Source organism: Corythoichthys intestinalis, chromosome 3, assembly GCF_030265065.1.
Source record: "Corythoichthys intestinalis isolate RoL2023-P3 chromosome 3, ASM3026506v1, whole genome shotgun sequence".
In the NCBI taxonomy this organism is placed as follows: Eukaryota; Metazoa; Chordata; class Actinopteri; order Syngnathiformes; family Syngnathidae; genus Corythoichthys; species Corythoichthys intestinalis.
The window spans coordinates 13,203,768-13,219,663 of NC_080397.1; the positions used below are offsets into that span (position 1 = coordinate 13,203,768).

The 15,896-nt window shown below is 38.4% G+C and overlaps 1 protein-coding gene across 4 annotated transcripts in view; it reads left to right on the plus strand.

The window, feature by feature from the left end:
- adgrv1 (adhesion G protein-coupled receptor V1) overlaps positions 1-15,896 on the plus strand; it is a 220,791-nt gene that overhangs the window by 156,430 nt on the left and 48,465 nt on the right. For all 4 annotated transcript variants that reach the window (XM_057831097.1, XM_057831094.1, XM_057831095.1 and 1 more), the window contains one exon: positions 10,029-10,145. In XM_057831097.1, the coding sequence (XP_057687080.1) occupies positions 10,029-10,145 (117 nt within the window). The remainder of the gene's footprint in view (positions 1-10,028; positions 10,146-15,896) is intronic.

The window sequence follows — 15,896 nt, forward strand, 5'->3', positions numbered from 1 at the left end:
AGTTATGTGTCGTAACTGTTAATATGCCAAAGTTACTGTGTGGGCAATGTAAAAACAAATCATTTTTAGAACAACTCTGTTTCATCTATCACTGTCAATGACAGGTAAAAAAATGGCAAAAAAAATTCAGAACTTTATTCGACTTCACATCCACATTTTGCGTGGCAAATGTTTAAAATGACTTATGAGCGGAGGGGGAAAAGCTTTTTTGAGTAACGGGCAGACATTGCGAGAGCTAAACACATCATCATTTCATACTTCTGTTTTTGCTTTTCTGTTTTTCATTGCGAACAAAGGCAAACAGCCAGTCTGCAGGCTGCGGCTGGAACCAGCTAGATCAGACCGGTAGCTGATGGGGGAGGGAGGGAAGCTAGAGAAAAAGGAGGCTGATTGTGGTGGGGGGTGTACTGCGGTTGTTGGTGAGGATGAAGAGCAACTCTGAGCTATAAGAAATGGATAGAATGGCGGGAGGAGGGGAGACTAGGAGGTTAAGTGTTTTGCTGGATGGATGGATGGTCTGGCAGGCAGACAGCTATGTGTTCCCTGCTGCCCCCTCCCTGCATCGGTCAGTGATGTAATGCAGTCGAGTGCTATTTAAAGCCACGCTGCTGCACAGCTTCTAAAGCGTCAGCACACTGGGCTACATTGATCAGTAGAGAGAGTCTCTCTGTCTGGGAGGATGAGAGCAGCAACCACCAGTAGCACTAGGCGCAGTGACCAAGTGTTGCATATTTCGCCTGGTTCACAGTAAATATGAATCAACAACGCGTGAAATGATTAAAACACAAGCTAGTTTCAATCAAAAAAGTTTGCCCTCAGAGATCACGCCAATGTATCACTACTCATATTGCTCATTTTAAATCTTAAGTCATGTTAATGAAGTATATTAAAGATCAAAATCATAAAAAATAGCCACTTGTCCTATGAAGGCTTTTAGCTACCGAATCATTCAGACTATAAGTCGCACCCAAGTATAAGTCGCATCAAGTCAAAAAAAATGCGCAATGAAGAGGAAAAAACATATATAAGTTGCATTTTGGGGGGAAATTTATTTTGGTAAAATCCAACACCAAGAACAGACATCTCTTGAAAGGCAATTTAAAATTCAATAATTTCTTGCTAACTCCAAACTTTCTGCTGCTCGATTACTGTTTTCGGCTGCATATTTAATTGCTTGCAGCTTGTAATCTGCAGCATATGATTATCTTTTCGGTGCCATTTTGTTCTGCCATAAACTTCATAATATATTGACGGGACACGGGGTGCGGGGCCGATTAATAGGGGACCTATCTCCGTCAAAGCTGACCGAGTGGAAACACAGACAAAGAGCTTTTTATGTTGAAAATTCTTGTGAATAAATGCGTAAATCCCTGAATTCTTTATAGATATGGACGTAAAACAGTCTCGATTCTTGGTTAAAAGCAAAAAAGAAAAAAGAAAACGGGCAGTTAGGATTTACCGGTATTTTACATAAATATGTCGAACGTGCTGCTAGTCTTTAAGCCACTGTGGCGCCGCCTTATCACAACAAAGAGCTTTTTACGTTGAACTTTTTGGGAATAAATGCTAAAATCCCTTAATTCTTTATAGATATGGACATAAAACAGTCTCGATTCTTGGTTAAAAGAAAAAAAATGGGCAGTTAGCATTTATTTTAAGCAAATATTGCAAATTATGACACCAATGCCGTAGCGGTTCATTTCTCCCATTGATTTTTTTCACGTTTCAAAATGCATGCATGGTACGAAAAATATAGTAATTACCTTGGATCCTCGAACAAATCACTGAGACAATCCTTCCTACTTGTATGCGGTACAGCTTTCATACTTTTTCAACCTAAATCTGGCGTTGGATCGCTGCATGTGTTGAATAACTGCGACCGACGTCGACCGACTGAAGTGGAGTGTAGAACGGCCCACTACTTGAAGGTGTGGCGCAGGTACTGCCGAATGTAAACCCGTCAATATCATAATGAAGTCTATAGTTCAGCCCTTTTCAGTTGTTTTTATTTTTTTTTTTATAAGTTACCGCCAATGTTGAAACACAGACCTCTTGCAGCTTAGAATGAAAATGATATTTGAAATTAAATAATGATGTGTTAATAATTCTTCACAAAAGTCGCACCCCTGGCCAAACTATGAAAAATACTGTGACTTACAGTCTGAAAATACAGTAATTAACTTTGACGGTGATAGACGTCCAATCCATTTGGACTGGGAGGGGCTCACAGTGAATAAGTTATGGTACTCACTCACCTAATTTTACCCATCAAAAATGCAAAATGTTGCAAACATTTATGGATCATTCCAGGATTGAAGTATGTTTTGCCATAAAAATATTCAAAAAATGAGCCTCCACTTTTCTGGTTTTCGGCTAATTCGTCAGTAATGGGTGATAAACTTTCAAAACCTTGATTAGCTCTTCTTATAGACCAATGGCAACATTTTTATGACATCATCTATTTGATATTTTCAATATTTGGCTTAATATCAGCAAATCTATACTAACATTAGCTTTTCTCAGGAATAAAAGTTAGCTATTTTGTTGTTACTGTTGAACAAGGAGACAAACTTACGGATGTTAATGTAATGTAATGCTTTCTACGATGGATTGTTAAGACCAAATAAAGAAAAAAAGGATTACGAGATTGAAGTCGTTCCGTCGCTACGGGAAAAAAAGTCTTATTACTGCATAGGCCTAATGTAGCTGAGTAAGCCTGAGCTACGCACTTTACGTACATGTACTTTAGCTGGGAGCTACGGCGAAGCATTAGTATAAATCCTTCTATTGATTATAATTTGGTGTAGATGAGCCAAAAGACAAATGATTTCCTTATTTACAAAGCAGATTCTAAAATACACGAGATGCACAACATTATTTTAATTCCCGATTACGTAAAGCTACGTAGTAGTAATAGTAATTATAGTAAATAAGTTAGTAGTATAGTAATAGTATAGTATAGTAACTTAGTAATAGTAATAATAGTAATTCACTATTGCGTCACTTAGGTAGAACTACGTAAAGCTGGGAGCTAAGAAGAAGTATTAGTATAAATCATTCTCTTGATAATATTTTGATGTCGATGAGCCAAAATATTAAGGATTCCCTATTTGTAAAATCGATTCTAAAACATGATACTTTTAATAATTGTGGATTTTAACGAAGGCTCCAACACGCTACATAATGTACGTAGCTGCTTATTCAGCTACATTATCCCTATGTAATAATACAACTTTTTTTCTTGTAGGAACAGTACGATTTTAATCTCGTGGTCCTTTCTTTTTTGGGACCTAAAACTCCGTCATTGTTTTCTTCTTCTACCACGATAAAAAAAATGTGGTAACAGGTTTTGCATGCATGTTGTTGGACACACATTCCATGAGTAATAATTGACTTATTACCTATTATACTCAATAATTCCATGGTGTTGAGTATCTTGTTTGGTCTTTTGTTCAGCTCTGCCTGATTGTATAACCGTGCAATCTTGGAATAAATCAATCTACTTTTATTTTTGCCTCCTTTATTCCTGTTCAACGAGTTGGTATCTCCCGCAGGCAAGCCATCACATGGTACAAGCTGTGCTGGGGTGTACTTTCCTGTTCTCTGCTATGAGTTAGTCTGTAGCCTGAGGGTCTAGACAGATCGACTCCTTGCATCTTGCACAATAGAGAAGTTGAGTGGGGGACAAAGGACAGAGCGGTAAATAGGTTCCGATAAACCCACTTTCTGCACCTGACACCTTCCCACCCTGATGACCTCTTCTCTGTGAGAGGTCATCATTGTGTGACTGCTGCTGACATGTACCTCTTATTTTTACAAAAAAGTAAAGTACACTAAAGGCTGTTTCACACAAGCGGCAGCCCAGTGTGAAAGCACAAAACGGGATGAGAAACGTAGGCTGACGCTGTCAAGAAGTGAAAAGCGGGTGGACTCCAGCAAGCATATTTACTATAGTCCCAAGCACCAATGCATTTATTTTTCATTGTTGCACAAGAAAACAGCAGCTTTTCCTATTTCAATGAGTAGCGGAGATTATAATAGCAGTGTAAGGAGTTTTACTAGTTTCGGTGCGAAGGTGAATATTTATTTTTTGTTATTTGTGAACTACATTTCCACACAAACACACATCGAGATATCAGTTAGCTTAGCATGGAACAGCGTGTGAGCAATTTTTCGAGTGCCCCAGAGGTCGCGAAACTTAAAAAAACAGCGCATTTCTCAGTGTTTCATCGGCCGTGATTTGTGTGTATCCGTCCGCGTAGCAGCCTATAGCACAGATATCTGTACGCCAGCCCCTCTGCTATTGGATGCATTGTTGACATCAGCGCAGCAACGCTGTGAAACAAGAACTTTCTATTTTGGGTCACGCCCCTTGGCGAAATTCCCTCAAGATTTGCCGCTCGGTCCAAAACAGCTAGTGTGAAATGGCCCTAACTATAACATCCGTCAGGGTTGCCAGATCAGAATGACAGTCTCCAGCCCAATCACACTGTAAAACCTGCCCAGTTCAGTAAAAACATTCCCAAATTAGAAACCTCCCGTTGAAGATAAGATGTATACAACACGATATATGGTTTTGTAGAATTTGTGTCCATATGAATCAGTAATTACCTATACAGGCATTGTGAAGTGATAAAATGCCAGATCAGTGGTGTCAGTACTTCATATTTGGGGTGAGGATGCTGATGTAAGCAAGGAATGTAGCTGAACTTCAAGGTGTACTGTAGACCAGTAGCGATTGCTCGTAGACTGCAAGGGAAACCCAGCTTCTTACAAAATGTGTGATCAAATGTATTCTGTTGTGTGTACATGTCATTGACTAAATATGCGCTACAATTTGCTCAACTCTTGTTCAGAATTAGCTTATTATCACTGGTAACAATGCAGCTTGCATTTCATTTAATTGTACAGCTTCACAGTCCTTTCAACAGTGTCGACGTTGTGGCGTTTTCAGAGATGAGAGTGCATTGTTCCACTAAATTGAAACGAGCCGAGTCATTGTCTAAGGGCTGGCTCAGACACGTTGCTTCTCTGCATCATGATTGGATGATTTGTCTGAGGCGGAATCCTTTTTGATTGACAGCCAAATGAGCGGATCAGTGATCTTGTATAAACGTCCACGGCAGGCATTTTTCAATATTAATTCTGTTGTTCTGAGTTGAGCCACAGACTTTCCTAGCAACACTTATTTTGTGAAAAATGACTAGCAAAAAATTGTGTTTCTATTTCTGGTGTTTTTTCTTAATTGTAATTGTGTTTCTATTTCTGGTGTTTTTTCTTAATTGTAGCTGCTTGTGTTTGGTGACTTGACTTCTGGCACTCTAGTATCTTTCCCTACCGAGCAGCAGGTGTTGCTGAGCCCCTCCACCTTCACAAAGCACTCACAGGCGGACACACTTTGAGCTTTCCCTCATTGAAAGACGAGCATCAGCCACTGGTGTAGACATACAAGTTTAACTGTTAAAACTATTCAAAACAGTTCTTTCTGAATCTGTCAAATTTTGTCAAAAGTAGCCCAAATTTTAGCAACACACCCAAAGCATTTATATCCTGCTATGACTCTTTGAAAATAGCCCAACTAGGCGAAAACCTGCCCAATCTTGCAAAATTGACATCTGTGCAAGCCAACCCTACCTCAGACAAATTAAGGCTTTATTTGTCTAGAATCATTTTGGTTATGCAGTGTGATAGCAAATCATTACTGCATTGACTCATCACGAAGACAAAAGCAAAAGGTGTACTAGACTACTGAAGTAAGGACTGTCGTCCAATTTAGATTGATCCAAGGTCAGTCTGAGTATACTGAGAGGTGGTTACACAATATGTTCTCACTCCTAATTAGGTCTTTGACTTTGCCATGTCATTGTCAGAGAAGTTTTTTTCCAACTTTATTGAACTGCGGGATTCTGCACTGTAATCTGCATTGACATTGTTGTTTTCAAAGTAACTTTTATAACACGTGTATTAACTGTTAGCTATGCTTCCAAGTGACCTTTTTTTGGGCAGACCTTATGTTTGAAGCAAAGTCGGTTTTTAGGTCACGCACATGTAATTTTCTTGTCTCCTAAGCCCTTCATTATTTATTCCTTACAAGGCTTTCAACTTTATCTGTTATGTCATTCTCTGAGTCTAGACTACTGTTTGAGTTGGTATTTAGGTTAGTTTCAACAAAGACATTTAGATGAACTCTTTCTGTGCCATCAACAATGACAGACGTCCAATCAAGTGGCTCTATTAATCCTTCTGCTGTGAATTTACCATGTCACTAGAAGACGTCCAATCCGTTTTTAACTAGGTGGAAATGGATTATAGGCCAATGACTTAAAATGCCATTCCATACAATCATCTCAATTAAATCATAATTAAATTAAATGGGTGCTTTTTTTAAAAAATAGAAATAAAAGAAGATTTAAAGGAATAAGTGATCTTTAGCTCAAGTCATTTGCTGCCGGCGATGATGATAAATGAGCCAGATCTTCTCTAAAAATGAAATGTTTTTACATTGACCACACAGTAACTTTGGCATATTACAATTTACAACACTCAATCTAAGGACGCTTTCACACTAGCACTGTTTAGTCCGTTTTAAACGCACCAGAGTTCTATTTTTCAGATAGTCCGCTTTGTTTTGTAAACGTGAATGCGCATCCGAATTCTGATTCGGATCAAACTACTTCGCTTGTGAATGCAACCGGAGCAGGGTGCGCTTTGGCTACTTTACGTGCAGCGTCACAGCCTGGAGCTGTGATGCTCAGGTGCAGTGTGATTGCTGAACCTTTTCAACAAGTCATTTGCAAGTGTTGTTGCGAGGTAGCTTTCCAACCAGACCCTGGTCCTCTTGGTCTAAAGTGAAAGTGCCCGAAGAAAAACGATCAACCTTTCGACTGTCGTACTTGCTTTAATGTTATGTCAACATTTATAGGGCATTTGACCATTTTTAGTCATTAACAAAAATTTTTATAAGGCACTCATTAAAATACTATTAAATTTAAATAAATTTTTTAAAAATTATATTAGTGTTTTTGGGGGCCATAACTGAAGTATATTTCTGTTGTTATTCATTTTAAATTCAACAAATCAACAGAAAGTGACCTGGAAATGCCACCCGATATCAACATACAGAAATGCCGGTTATTCATCAAGATGTGACCTACGGGAGTTAACTTACCATATTACCTAAACCAACCTACCTAAACCCATATATTTAAATTCGACAAACCAACAGAAAGTGAGCTGGAAACACCACTCAATATCAACACACAGGAATGCCCGTATATTAACAGGATGTGACCTACGGGAGTTAATATTACCTAAACCCACCTACCTAAACCCATATTTTAGGTAGGATTCTTGGTTTTGTCTGTTAAAAGTTTTCATTTTCTTCGAGATTGTAGGTGCGATTGTAGGCCCGTAAATATGCTGTCCAAAGCTGTCTGTTTTTCAGTCATCTTCGCTAGCATGTGGGCTTATTAATTCTGGGAACAAATGTGATGCGCCTACGTCATGCGTCATTATCGAGGACACATACATACCAAAAATAGATGCTAGATGCTAGCTCCAATGGATTTATATGACAACATACTATCCAGTTGTATTATTATGTATAACAAGAAGAAAACAAGCAGATTGGTGTGTCAACAGGCACAGGCCAAAGTTATTTAGGTCAGAACGCTGTCGGTAATTAATTATTTTATTATTTCTGCACGGCCCGGTAGCAAATGCACCACGGATCGGTACCAGTCCCCGGCCTGGTGGTTGGGGCCATTTGGTATACAAGTGTGGTCTAAGTTAGTGGTCCCCAACCTTTTTTGCACCACGGACCAGTGTAATGTGGTCCTTTTTTTCACGGACGGGCAATGTGTGGCAGAAATTTACAGCAAATATATATTAACACCATGGGGCTAATAACTAACATTAAGTGCTGGCAAAATCAGGGTATCCACAGGGTCTTAAAAAGTCTATAAAAGTCTTAAATCCCTAAATTAGACTTTAAGGCCTTAAAATGTTTAAAATTCTCCTAAAATCTCACAAAAGGTCTTAATACGATTTTGAAAGGTCTTGAAAATCTACAGACGAGATGTTACTTTTTTTAGAACTAACATGAACTTCAGTTTCGCTTTTAAATGTTTTGATTTTTGAGGACCTGTGCTGCCCGGTTTCCTTCAAGTCTTTTTTACCTTTTTTGCCGGTATCGATGTGGAATGGGTCTTAAACTGTATTCAATATCGTCTGTAAAAAGTCTTAAATTTGGCTTGTTGAAACCTGCAGAGACCCTGAAAATTTAACTCACTATACGCTGAATCGGCTTTTTTCAACAGTGGCCTCTCCTAAAACTTGATGGAAAATATCTTTGGTCGCAGGCATAATAAGCTATTCTCCAATCGTGAAAAGTTTCTTGGCTTTAGCAATATGGTTCGCTACAAGGTATGATGCGCTCAGTGTATTCATTTTTGTTGATGCTATGTGTCGAAGTATCTTTAAAGTCTTCATTGCTCTGTTTGCTATCTTTTGGCGACATATTATTCAGAGTTGACTTGGCGCCGGATTCTTGGTATTATCTGTTAAGAAGAAGTTTCGTTTTCTTTGATGTTGCAGACCCCTCTTCTGGCTAGCCAGCGGCCTTTCCCCGTAAAAAATGTGTCCAAAGATGTCTGATTTTCAGTCATCTTTGGTAGCATGTAGCCTTATTATTTCCAGGAACAAATCTGAAGTGCCTACAATCTGGGAACATACGTCACTATTGAGGACAAGCGCAAAAAAAAATCTAGATTCTAAGCACTAATGGATTCTTATGACGACATCCTATCCAGTTTTATTATGATATCTATAGAGTAGACAGGCAGATTAGTGTGTCAAGAGGCACAGGCCGGAAGTCGGCCGTTAATCATTTCTTCATTATTTCTGTGCAACAAGTGTGCAATGGACCGGTACCGGTCCCTGGCCCGGTGGTTGGAGACCCCTGGTCTACATGACCTAAAATGTAATGTCCTCATACACGGACGCCAGGTATCAATTATAATTATGTACACATAGTTTTTTTAAAACATTTGTGTTTATTTGTTTACAATAATTATATTTTTTTTTTAAAAAAAGCTAATCAAACTAAATAAATACTATTAACATAAATAGGCTCCAAATAACAATCTTAAATTTTAAGTTTTTGTAATTCATTGCCTCCCATTGATGGTGTGGGCGTGATAGTCGTCTAATCCATTTAAATTTGGAGGAGTGACTGTGAATGTTAATCTTTCAGTGCCATTGACGGCGCTAGACGTCCAAGCAACTTCCATGGGGAGGAGCGAATGAACTTCGTCCAGCACTGTCAATGGCAGCCAATCAGTTAAATTAGTGTTCCATAAAGGGTTAATGAATTAGGAAATTATTTGAAAACTGGCAACTGCCAAAGTCTGGCAATGTTAAGGTGCACTTGTTTTAATTGTTAAAAAAGTCTGGTTGAAATATCTGCTGAAGCAGTCAGGGAAAAAACTTGAGCTCCGCTTGCTACTTTACTGTCGCTACATTCCATGTTGTTTTTGTTTCTATCAAATTCTATGGGTGTGTCCAATGCTGGCAAGCTCCTAACTACCTGAACCGCTTCACCTCTTAGGCTCAATTCCCGGCACTGAGAGTTTCTTTCCTGTGCCATCCCACCCACTCACACCCTGTAGGGCTTGGATGGGAAAATGACTGAATCAGGAGTTATTTTTATGTAAACCTGATGGCTCAGACTTACATGGGATAATTTCAAAAATGGTTACATAGTTCCGTTCAAATGGATGAGACGACTATCACCGTCAGTGGTACTGAAAGAGATGTTATGCCGCTTCACAATGAACTATCCATAACGGTGTAATTCTAGATCTTTCTGTCACCATGGTATTCAAGTCTTCATTTTGTTGGGCAGCGACCCAACAGTTTACGCAAGGAGAGCCCTGCCCCCTCTGCAGCGGCCTTTTTTTCACCCGCGGTTAGTAATGCTGTTTTGATGGGCGTCAATGTCATTGGTTTTTCTTTTGTTTTTTTTCCAGATCTGCTTCCTGGTGTCAGCTTTCCGTGGCCGTGTGCTTTCAGAGGACAGCTGTGCAACTCTAGCACTTTTCTCTCACTACTTTCACCTCAGCCAGTTCTTTTGGATGCTTATACAGGTAATTCAGGTGTCAGTAAACATGAGGAACACTCAACCCTAAGTTAAGGAAGCATGATTTATTTATACATTTGCATTTGCAGTGTTGTTTTTGGCAGCCCTTTTAATATTCAGCTTGGTCTTTTGGACAAAATACTTATTAGTCTTAGTCATATTTTAGTTATTTAAAAACATCGTTCATTTTAAAAACTTTTCTATCGATACCACCGTTATAGTTTTGCTAGCTAGCCGCTAGCTCCAATGCCACTCTTCTTACGCATCACCGGACAAAGTAATTAGCTACTTATTAACACCTGCTGATATGGAAGAGTATTGCATGACTACCGACCATTGAATAGCACACACTCAGCAATGGCACATTTGTGGATTTATTGTTAATAAACATTTTTAACATCAATTAGGTGAAAGTGGATGCTTTTCCACTGCACACCAGACACTACAGTGGTTGAAAAACACTGCTCTATAGACATCGAGTCGACCACTCTGAGCGAACATGCACCTGTGCATGTCCACGCATGTCCCTGGGGCAGCAGTAGTGTTTAACCAGGCCCCCGCCAAGTCTCCGCTTGGAAAAAATACTTTTCTAACCCACCTAAGGCTTGCTACTAATTGTTTTTACGTTATTGGTGCTAATTTGATGGGCCAAATACTCGTTGCTTTATATTGCATGCAGAAGTTGCAGTAACGGTTTAGGCCGGAGGTTGTAGTTGCGACTAAGAACTCCATATAGTACTTTTAACAACAAACTACTGTACTACTACATACAACTACTACATTGAAACTACTCTAAAAACTGTAGACTGCAAAAACATGTGTAACCAGTCTGATAATTTTCAGTTACAACACTTTATTTGAGAGTGGTGTCATAAGACTGTCATAAGAGTTTTAGGTCATGAGCCAAAATGAAGACTTATGACAGATGTCATTAAGTGTCATTCACAAATGATATCTCTTCTGAATGGATGTTAATGATCCGGACTGGACATAAATGGAGCTAGTGACCAAATTTGATGCATGATACAAAATAACATCTGTCATAAGCATTCATTAATGCTCACGACAGTGTCATATCATAATTATGACGGTGTTATGACAGTCTTATGACGCCACTGTCAAATAAAGTGTTACCAATAAATCTAACTATAAAATATATGGTTACCGGAGCACAATACCGTTTTTCCAATTACTTTTTTAACAGTAAACTTTGGCAACCCATGCTGCCAGTATTTCATAAGCAGTTTTTTTACAGTGTAGAATTTATATTGTATGGACTGGAGAACTTAAAGCTCTTGAAAGTACCAAAGCTAACAAATACCTCATGCCAGCACCTCCCAGTCTTAATGAATTGGAAGTTTATTGCCGTCGATGGCTAATAATGAGCTCACCTATATTCCAGCCACTCTAGTTGTAATTGATGGCTGTCACTAAAGCTCTTTGTCCTCTCCAAAGTCTTTCCAGTCCTATCAGGCAGACACTCAAGAGTCCTGCGGCTTATATTAACAGGCGCCAGCAAATCCATTCCAAACCACAAGGAAATCAATATGTACAGGATTCATAAGGGAAGAGAGGGTGTTTATTGGTGCCAAGTGGATGAGTCGACGTGCCTATCTAATAGTAATGCCAGAAGGAAGGAAATATCTGGATCCGGATTGGATTTTCAGCTTATTATTACATAACAGTGTTGCTCTTTTAGTCTATTGAAAATGTTAACTTGCACTCTCTCTTGGCTAGTTTGCTACACAAACACAGCAGTGTTTTGCCGTCATGCGCTGCCAACAGGGCATTATGCTCATGTCCAGTCAGTGACCCAGGAGGTGTCCATGCTAACAGTTGAAGCGACAACATGTGGGAATTTAAACTTTAAATAACAGCTTCATACATTGACAAGTGACCTGTTTCAAAATGTGAGAAATAGCTAGGTGAATATTTTTTGTTTTAATTTACAAGCAACGTTTGAATTTTGACTCAAGTTGTCGGATAATGACTTTTTCACCGATAGCTAATGTCCCGATTTTGTCCAACTCGAAAAATCAGATGCCGATATCAAACCGATACCGATATATGTGGTCATAGACTTGACATATTATGACTAATTGTATTGTGATGCCCCACAGGAAGCTTTAATAATGATAAAAATAACAACTTCAAGGTTTTCCAAATACTGATTCTGTGAAAAATAAGAGAACAGCTTCAACTCAAGTAATTGAAAAAGTGCCTATATTGCACCTCTGTATTTAGGGTTGAAAGTAAAATGGTGCAAACATATTTTTGGGGGGATCAAGTTCAAGTGCAAAGTGTCAATAAAGCACTACCATATCACATATGGCTCATACAGTGCCACGCAGTGAATGAGGTAAATGGTTGGCATATGAAAACGAACTTGCAATAACTCTTCAAATAAAATAAGTATTATAATTTGATTGTAAACTGAAATCAACGTGCCCTGATGTCCTGAAGCAAGCATCTTAATTTGGAGCGATCTAATGGTCAATAAGCATAACTGCTGTGCTAAGCCACAACCAGTCCTTGTACAAAGGCAAGAGGCCTCTACATTGGCTTTTAAGGCAACATGCATATTGACCCAAAACTGATAATGAAAAACTGATGTCGATTTTATTCAATATCATTTTAAGATGCTTTTATCAGTTGATATCGGCTACCCGATAATATCAGACAACTCTAGCTGTTACCTGCCTTGCACATATTCAGCGCACAAGAAAATCTATGCAGCGCACAAAATAAAATTCAACAGAAACGCATTGTACCGTCAATAGGACTACTGTCTGTCAGCATCGCAGTGATGTGTCAGCTCGGCAGTCCTGCGTTCGATACGGCAACGCGATGTTCCTATTGGTGCATTCGATACTGCAATGCGACACTTCTATTGGTGCGCTTGATACGGAAACGCGACACTCCTATTGGTGCGCTCGATGCGGCAACGCAACACTCCTATTGGTGCACTCGATACGGCAACGCGACTCTCCTATTGGTGCGTTCGATACATCAACGCCACGCTCCCATTGGTGGAGAAAAGTGAGCTTGACTCCTGTGCTAATTTACTGAAGCAACATTCCTCTGCCAATCTTTGCAAGCACTACAGTATTAATTATTATCCGTTATCTATAAGTATCTATTTACACTGAAAACAAGGGAATTTAACTAGGTTTAAGGACGTGTGTTTTTGCAGTGTAGCCGCTCAGACACGGAGAATAGGAATCTTGAGTGTCCTTATTGTCTGAACAGTTATAATTTTTGAGTTTGATATTCTGTACTTCCATTGTGGTTGTTCATTATATTTTATTTATTAACTCTTTAAATAAGCCATGTAACTTGCTCTGATCCAAGGTTTTGAACAGGCGTGATACTAGTGTGTGGCCACCCTATACACATCTGATGTTGCTCCCCGTGGTCCGCAGTGTGCTCAGGGAGCTTGTGTGTCTGCTAAGACACATGAAAAATTAGAGAGAACATTGTTTGTTACTGCTAGATGGTAACGGGCCGGAGTGATGGTTTCAGTGCATGAATGCAAAGTTTCAGTGCCATTTTCGGTGATGGACGTCCAATCCATTCTGAGTGTGGGAGGACTTCTAAGCAATGGAATAAAAATTAAACTTCGAAACACATGAGAAACAAATTTTGTTGAGTTAGATTTTTACACAGATTAAGACTAAAATTGTCACACTGATTCCAGAAATAGCAGTCAGTCAGGTCATGTTTTTTCTCCACAGTTTACCAACTTACTACAGCTGGGCGACCTAACCAATGAAATTGTGATTATTATTATTATTGTTATTTTTTTTTTTATTTTTTTTTTTTTAGTCATATCGCTCGATCTAAATCTGGCAACTTTCTAAAGCCTCTTGGCGACTTTCTTTAGTCAAGAGTGACTAGCGACAAATCTTGGGACTTTTTCTGGTGTTTTTTTACTCACTTTTTGCTTCTCCCACGAGGTTATTCCTCTCTCCTACAGCATCCATTACAATTACATGCAAATTGTCAGTTATGCAAATTAGGTGATTACGCCATCTAGCAGCTTTTAGGGCAGCCAATAGCAACTTTCTTCACTGAGGAGTTGACAGTAATGGTCATGCAGTCATTTTAAATTTTATATCAATATGTACAGTATATGGCGGAAAACACTCAGGTGACTTGAAGTTCCGCGCTGAGTCGCCCAATTTGGCCAAATTTCAAAATTGTCCAATATGCATGTGAGAGACATCATTGGAAAGCTTAAAATGTTTATTTTCTGGGGGAAGAAAAATTTTGAACAGGAGGGGATTTTTTGACACCTTAAAAGTAGGTCAAATCAGGTGAGTGAAAAATAGACATTTTTGAGAACTTTGACATTTTTTTTTTTTAAGTTTCTCATTTTAAAAGAAGGACATTTTGGACACCTATCCTAGTACATAATAAATAACGATAATCAATATGCATTCACTAAGACATGTGATTGGATATACAGTATAGTACTATAATAAAGGAAATTGGTGTGTGAGTAAATGTAGATTTAATTTAGCCCTGTATTTTATTTTGATAACAAACATGGCTAAATGGGGAGTTAACTGTATAGTTAATGATAATTTTATTGCATACATTTTTGATTTGGCTTGATTTTAATCTGTGCAAAGAAATAACATTTCTAGGGGATTTTTTGGATTTGAATTCCAATACCATAATATTTTAATTTTTGCAGCGGGCTTTTAATATATTTTTTCAATGATGATTAAAGAATGTGAATGCGAGATACTGAGAATAAAAGGCTCCATATGCATAAAGGGAACATACTAGTATGTATTTGAGTACATAACACCATTTATTGTAGTTAGCCTTGAAGCCTAGGATCTAGGCTTTATGATTTAAGCATCTAATGAATCTAATACATCGATATCATCCCATAATAAGCAATCCAAATGGCAACAAGGGTCAAAAAGATAATGGATAGCACGCTGCTCAGTTAGCCTGCTGTGTCCATAATTCTCGCGCTAGCATTCGACTGGAATGTACTGTATGTCTTTTTGTAGCTTGCCGGTAACTTGAGGTGCAAGCATGAGAGCATGATTAAAGACACTGTGATTTTAACTAGATATTATTGCGTACTTACCTTGTTTCGATCTAAAAACTCCGTGTAGTATGTATGACAGAGTGTCAAGACAGAACTGTGAATGGCCATAGCCGAACTATGTGGGGATTTTATGGATGAAACACAGTAATATAACAAGGGTCGTGATGCAGAAGTCACAGACCAAAAGGAGTGGTCGAAATTTTCCTTTTCAAATATTTACCCTTTTAAACTTTTTTTAAAAAATGTTTCTTCGTTTGGATTGATTATTTAACATCTAAAATATTGGGGAAAATGCGACAGTAACAAAAATAATTACAATTAAGCGATAGTTATGAGTTAGATATCTGTGACCTATTTACAGACACTATGTTTGTCATTGTGATGTCATTTGTTTAAAAGTTTATAATATGTGAGTGAATAATTTTTTTAAGTTATTTTTTTTTTAAACTAAATATTAGACATCAATTAATGATTCTAAGCTAAAACTGATAGACATTTCGAATAATAAATATGATTGCATACCTTCTTTTTATGGCTGGGTTGAAGCAAAAGCGGTTGCACAGTGTCTGTAAATGGGGGTCTCCAGGGTAAAACGGACAAATTATATGGCAGCATACAGACATATTGCTCTATCAAACACAACAATTCTTTTGGCTTAAAATACAGCAGTTTATTTTAAAGCGGGGTGCA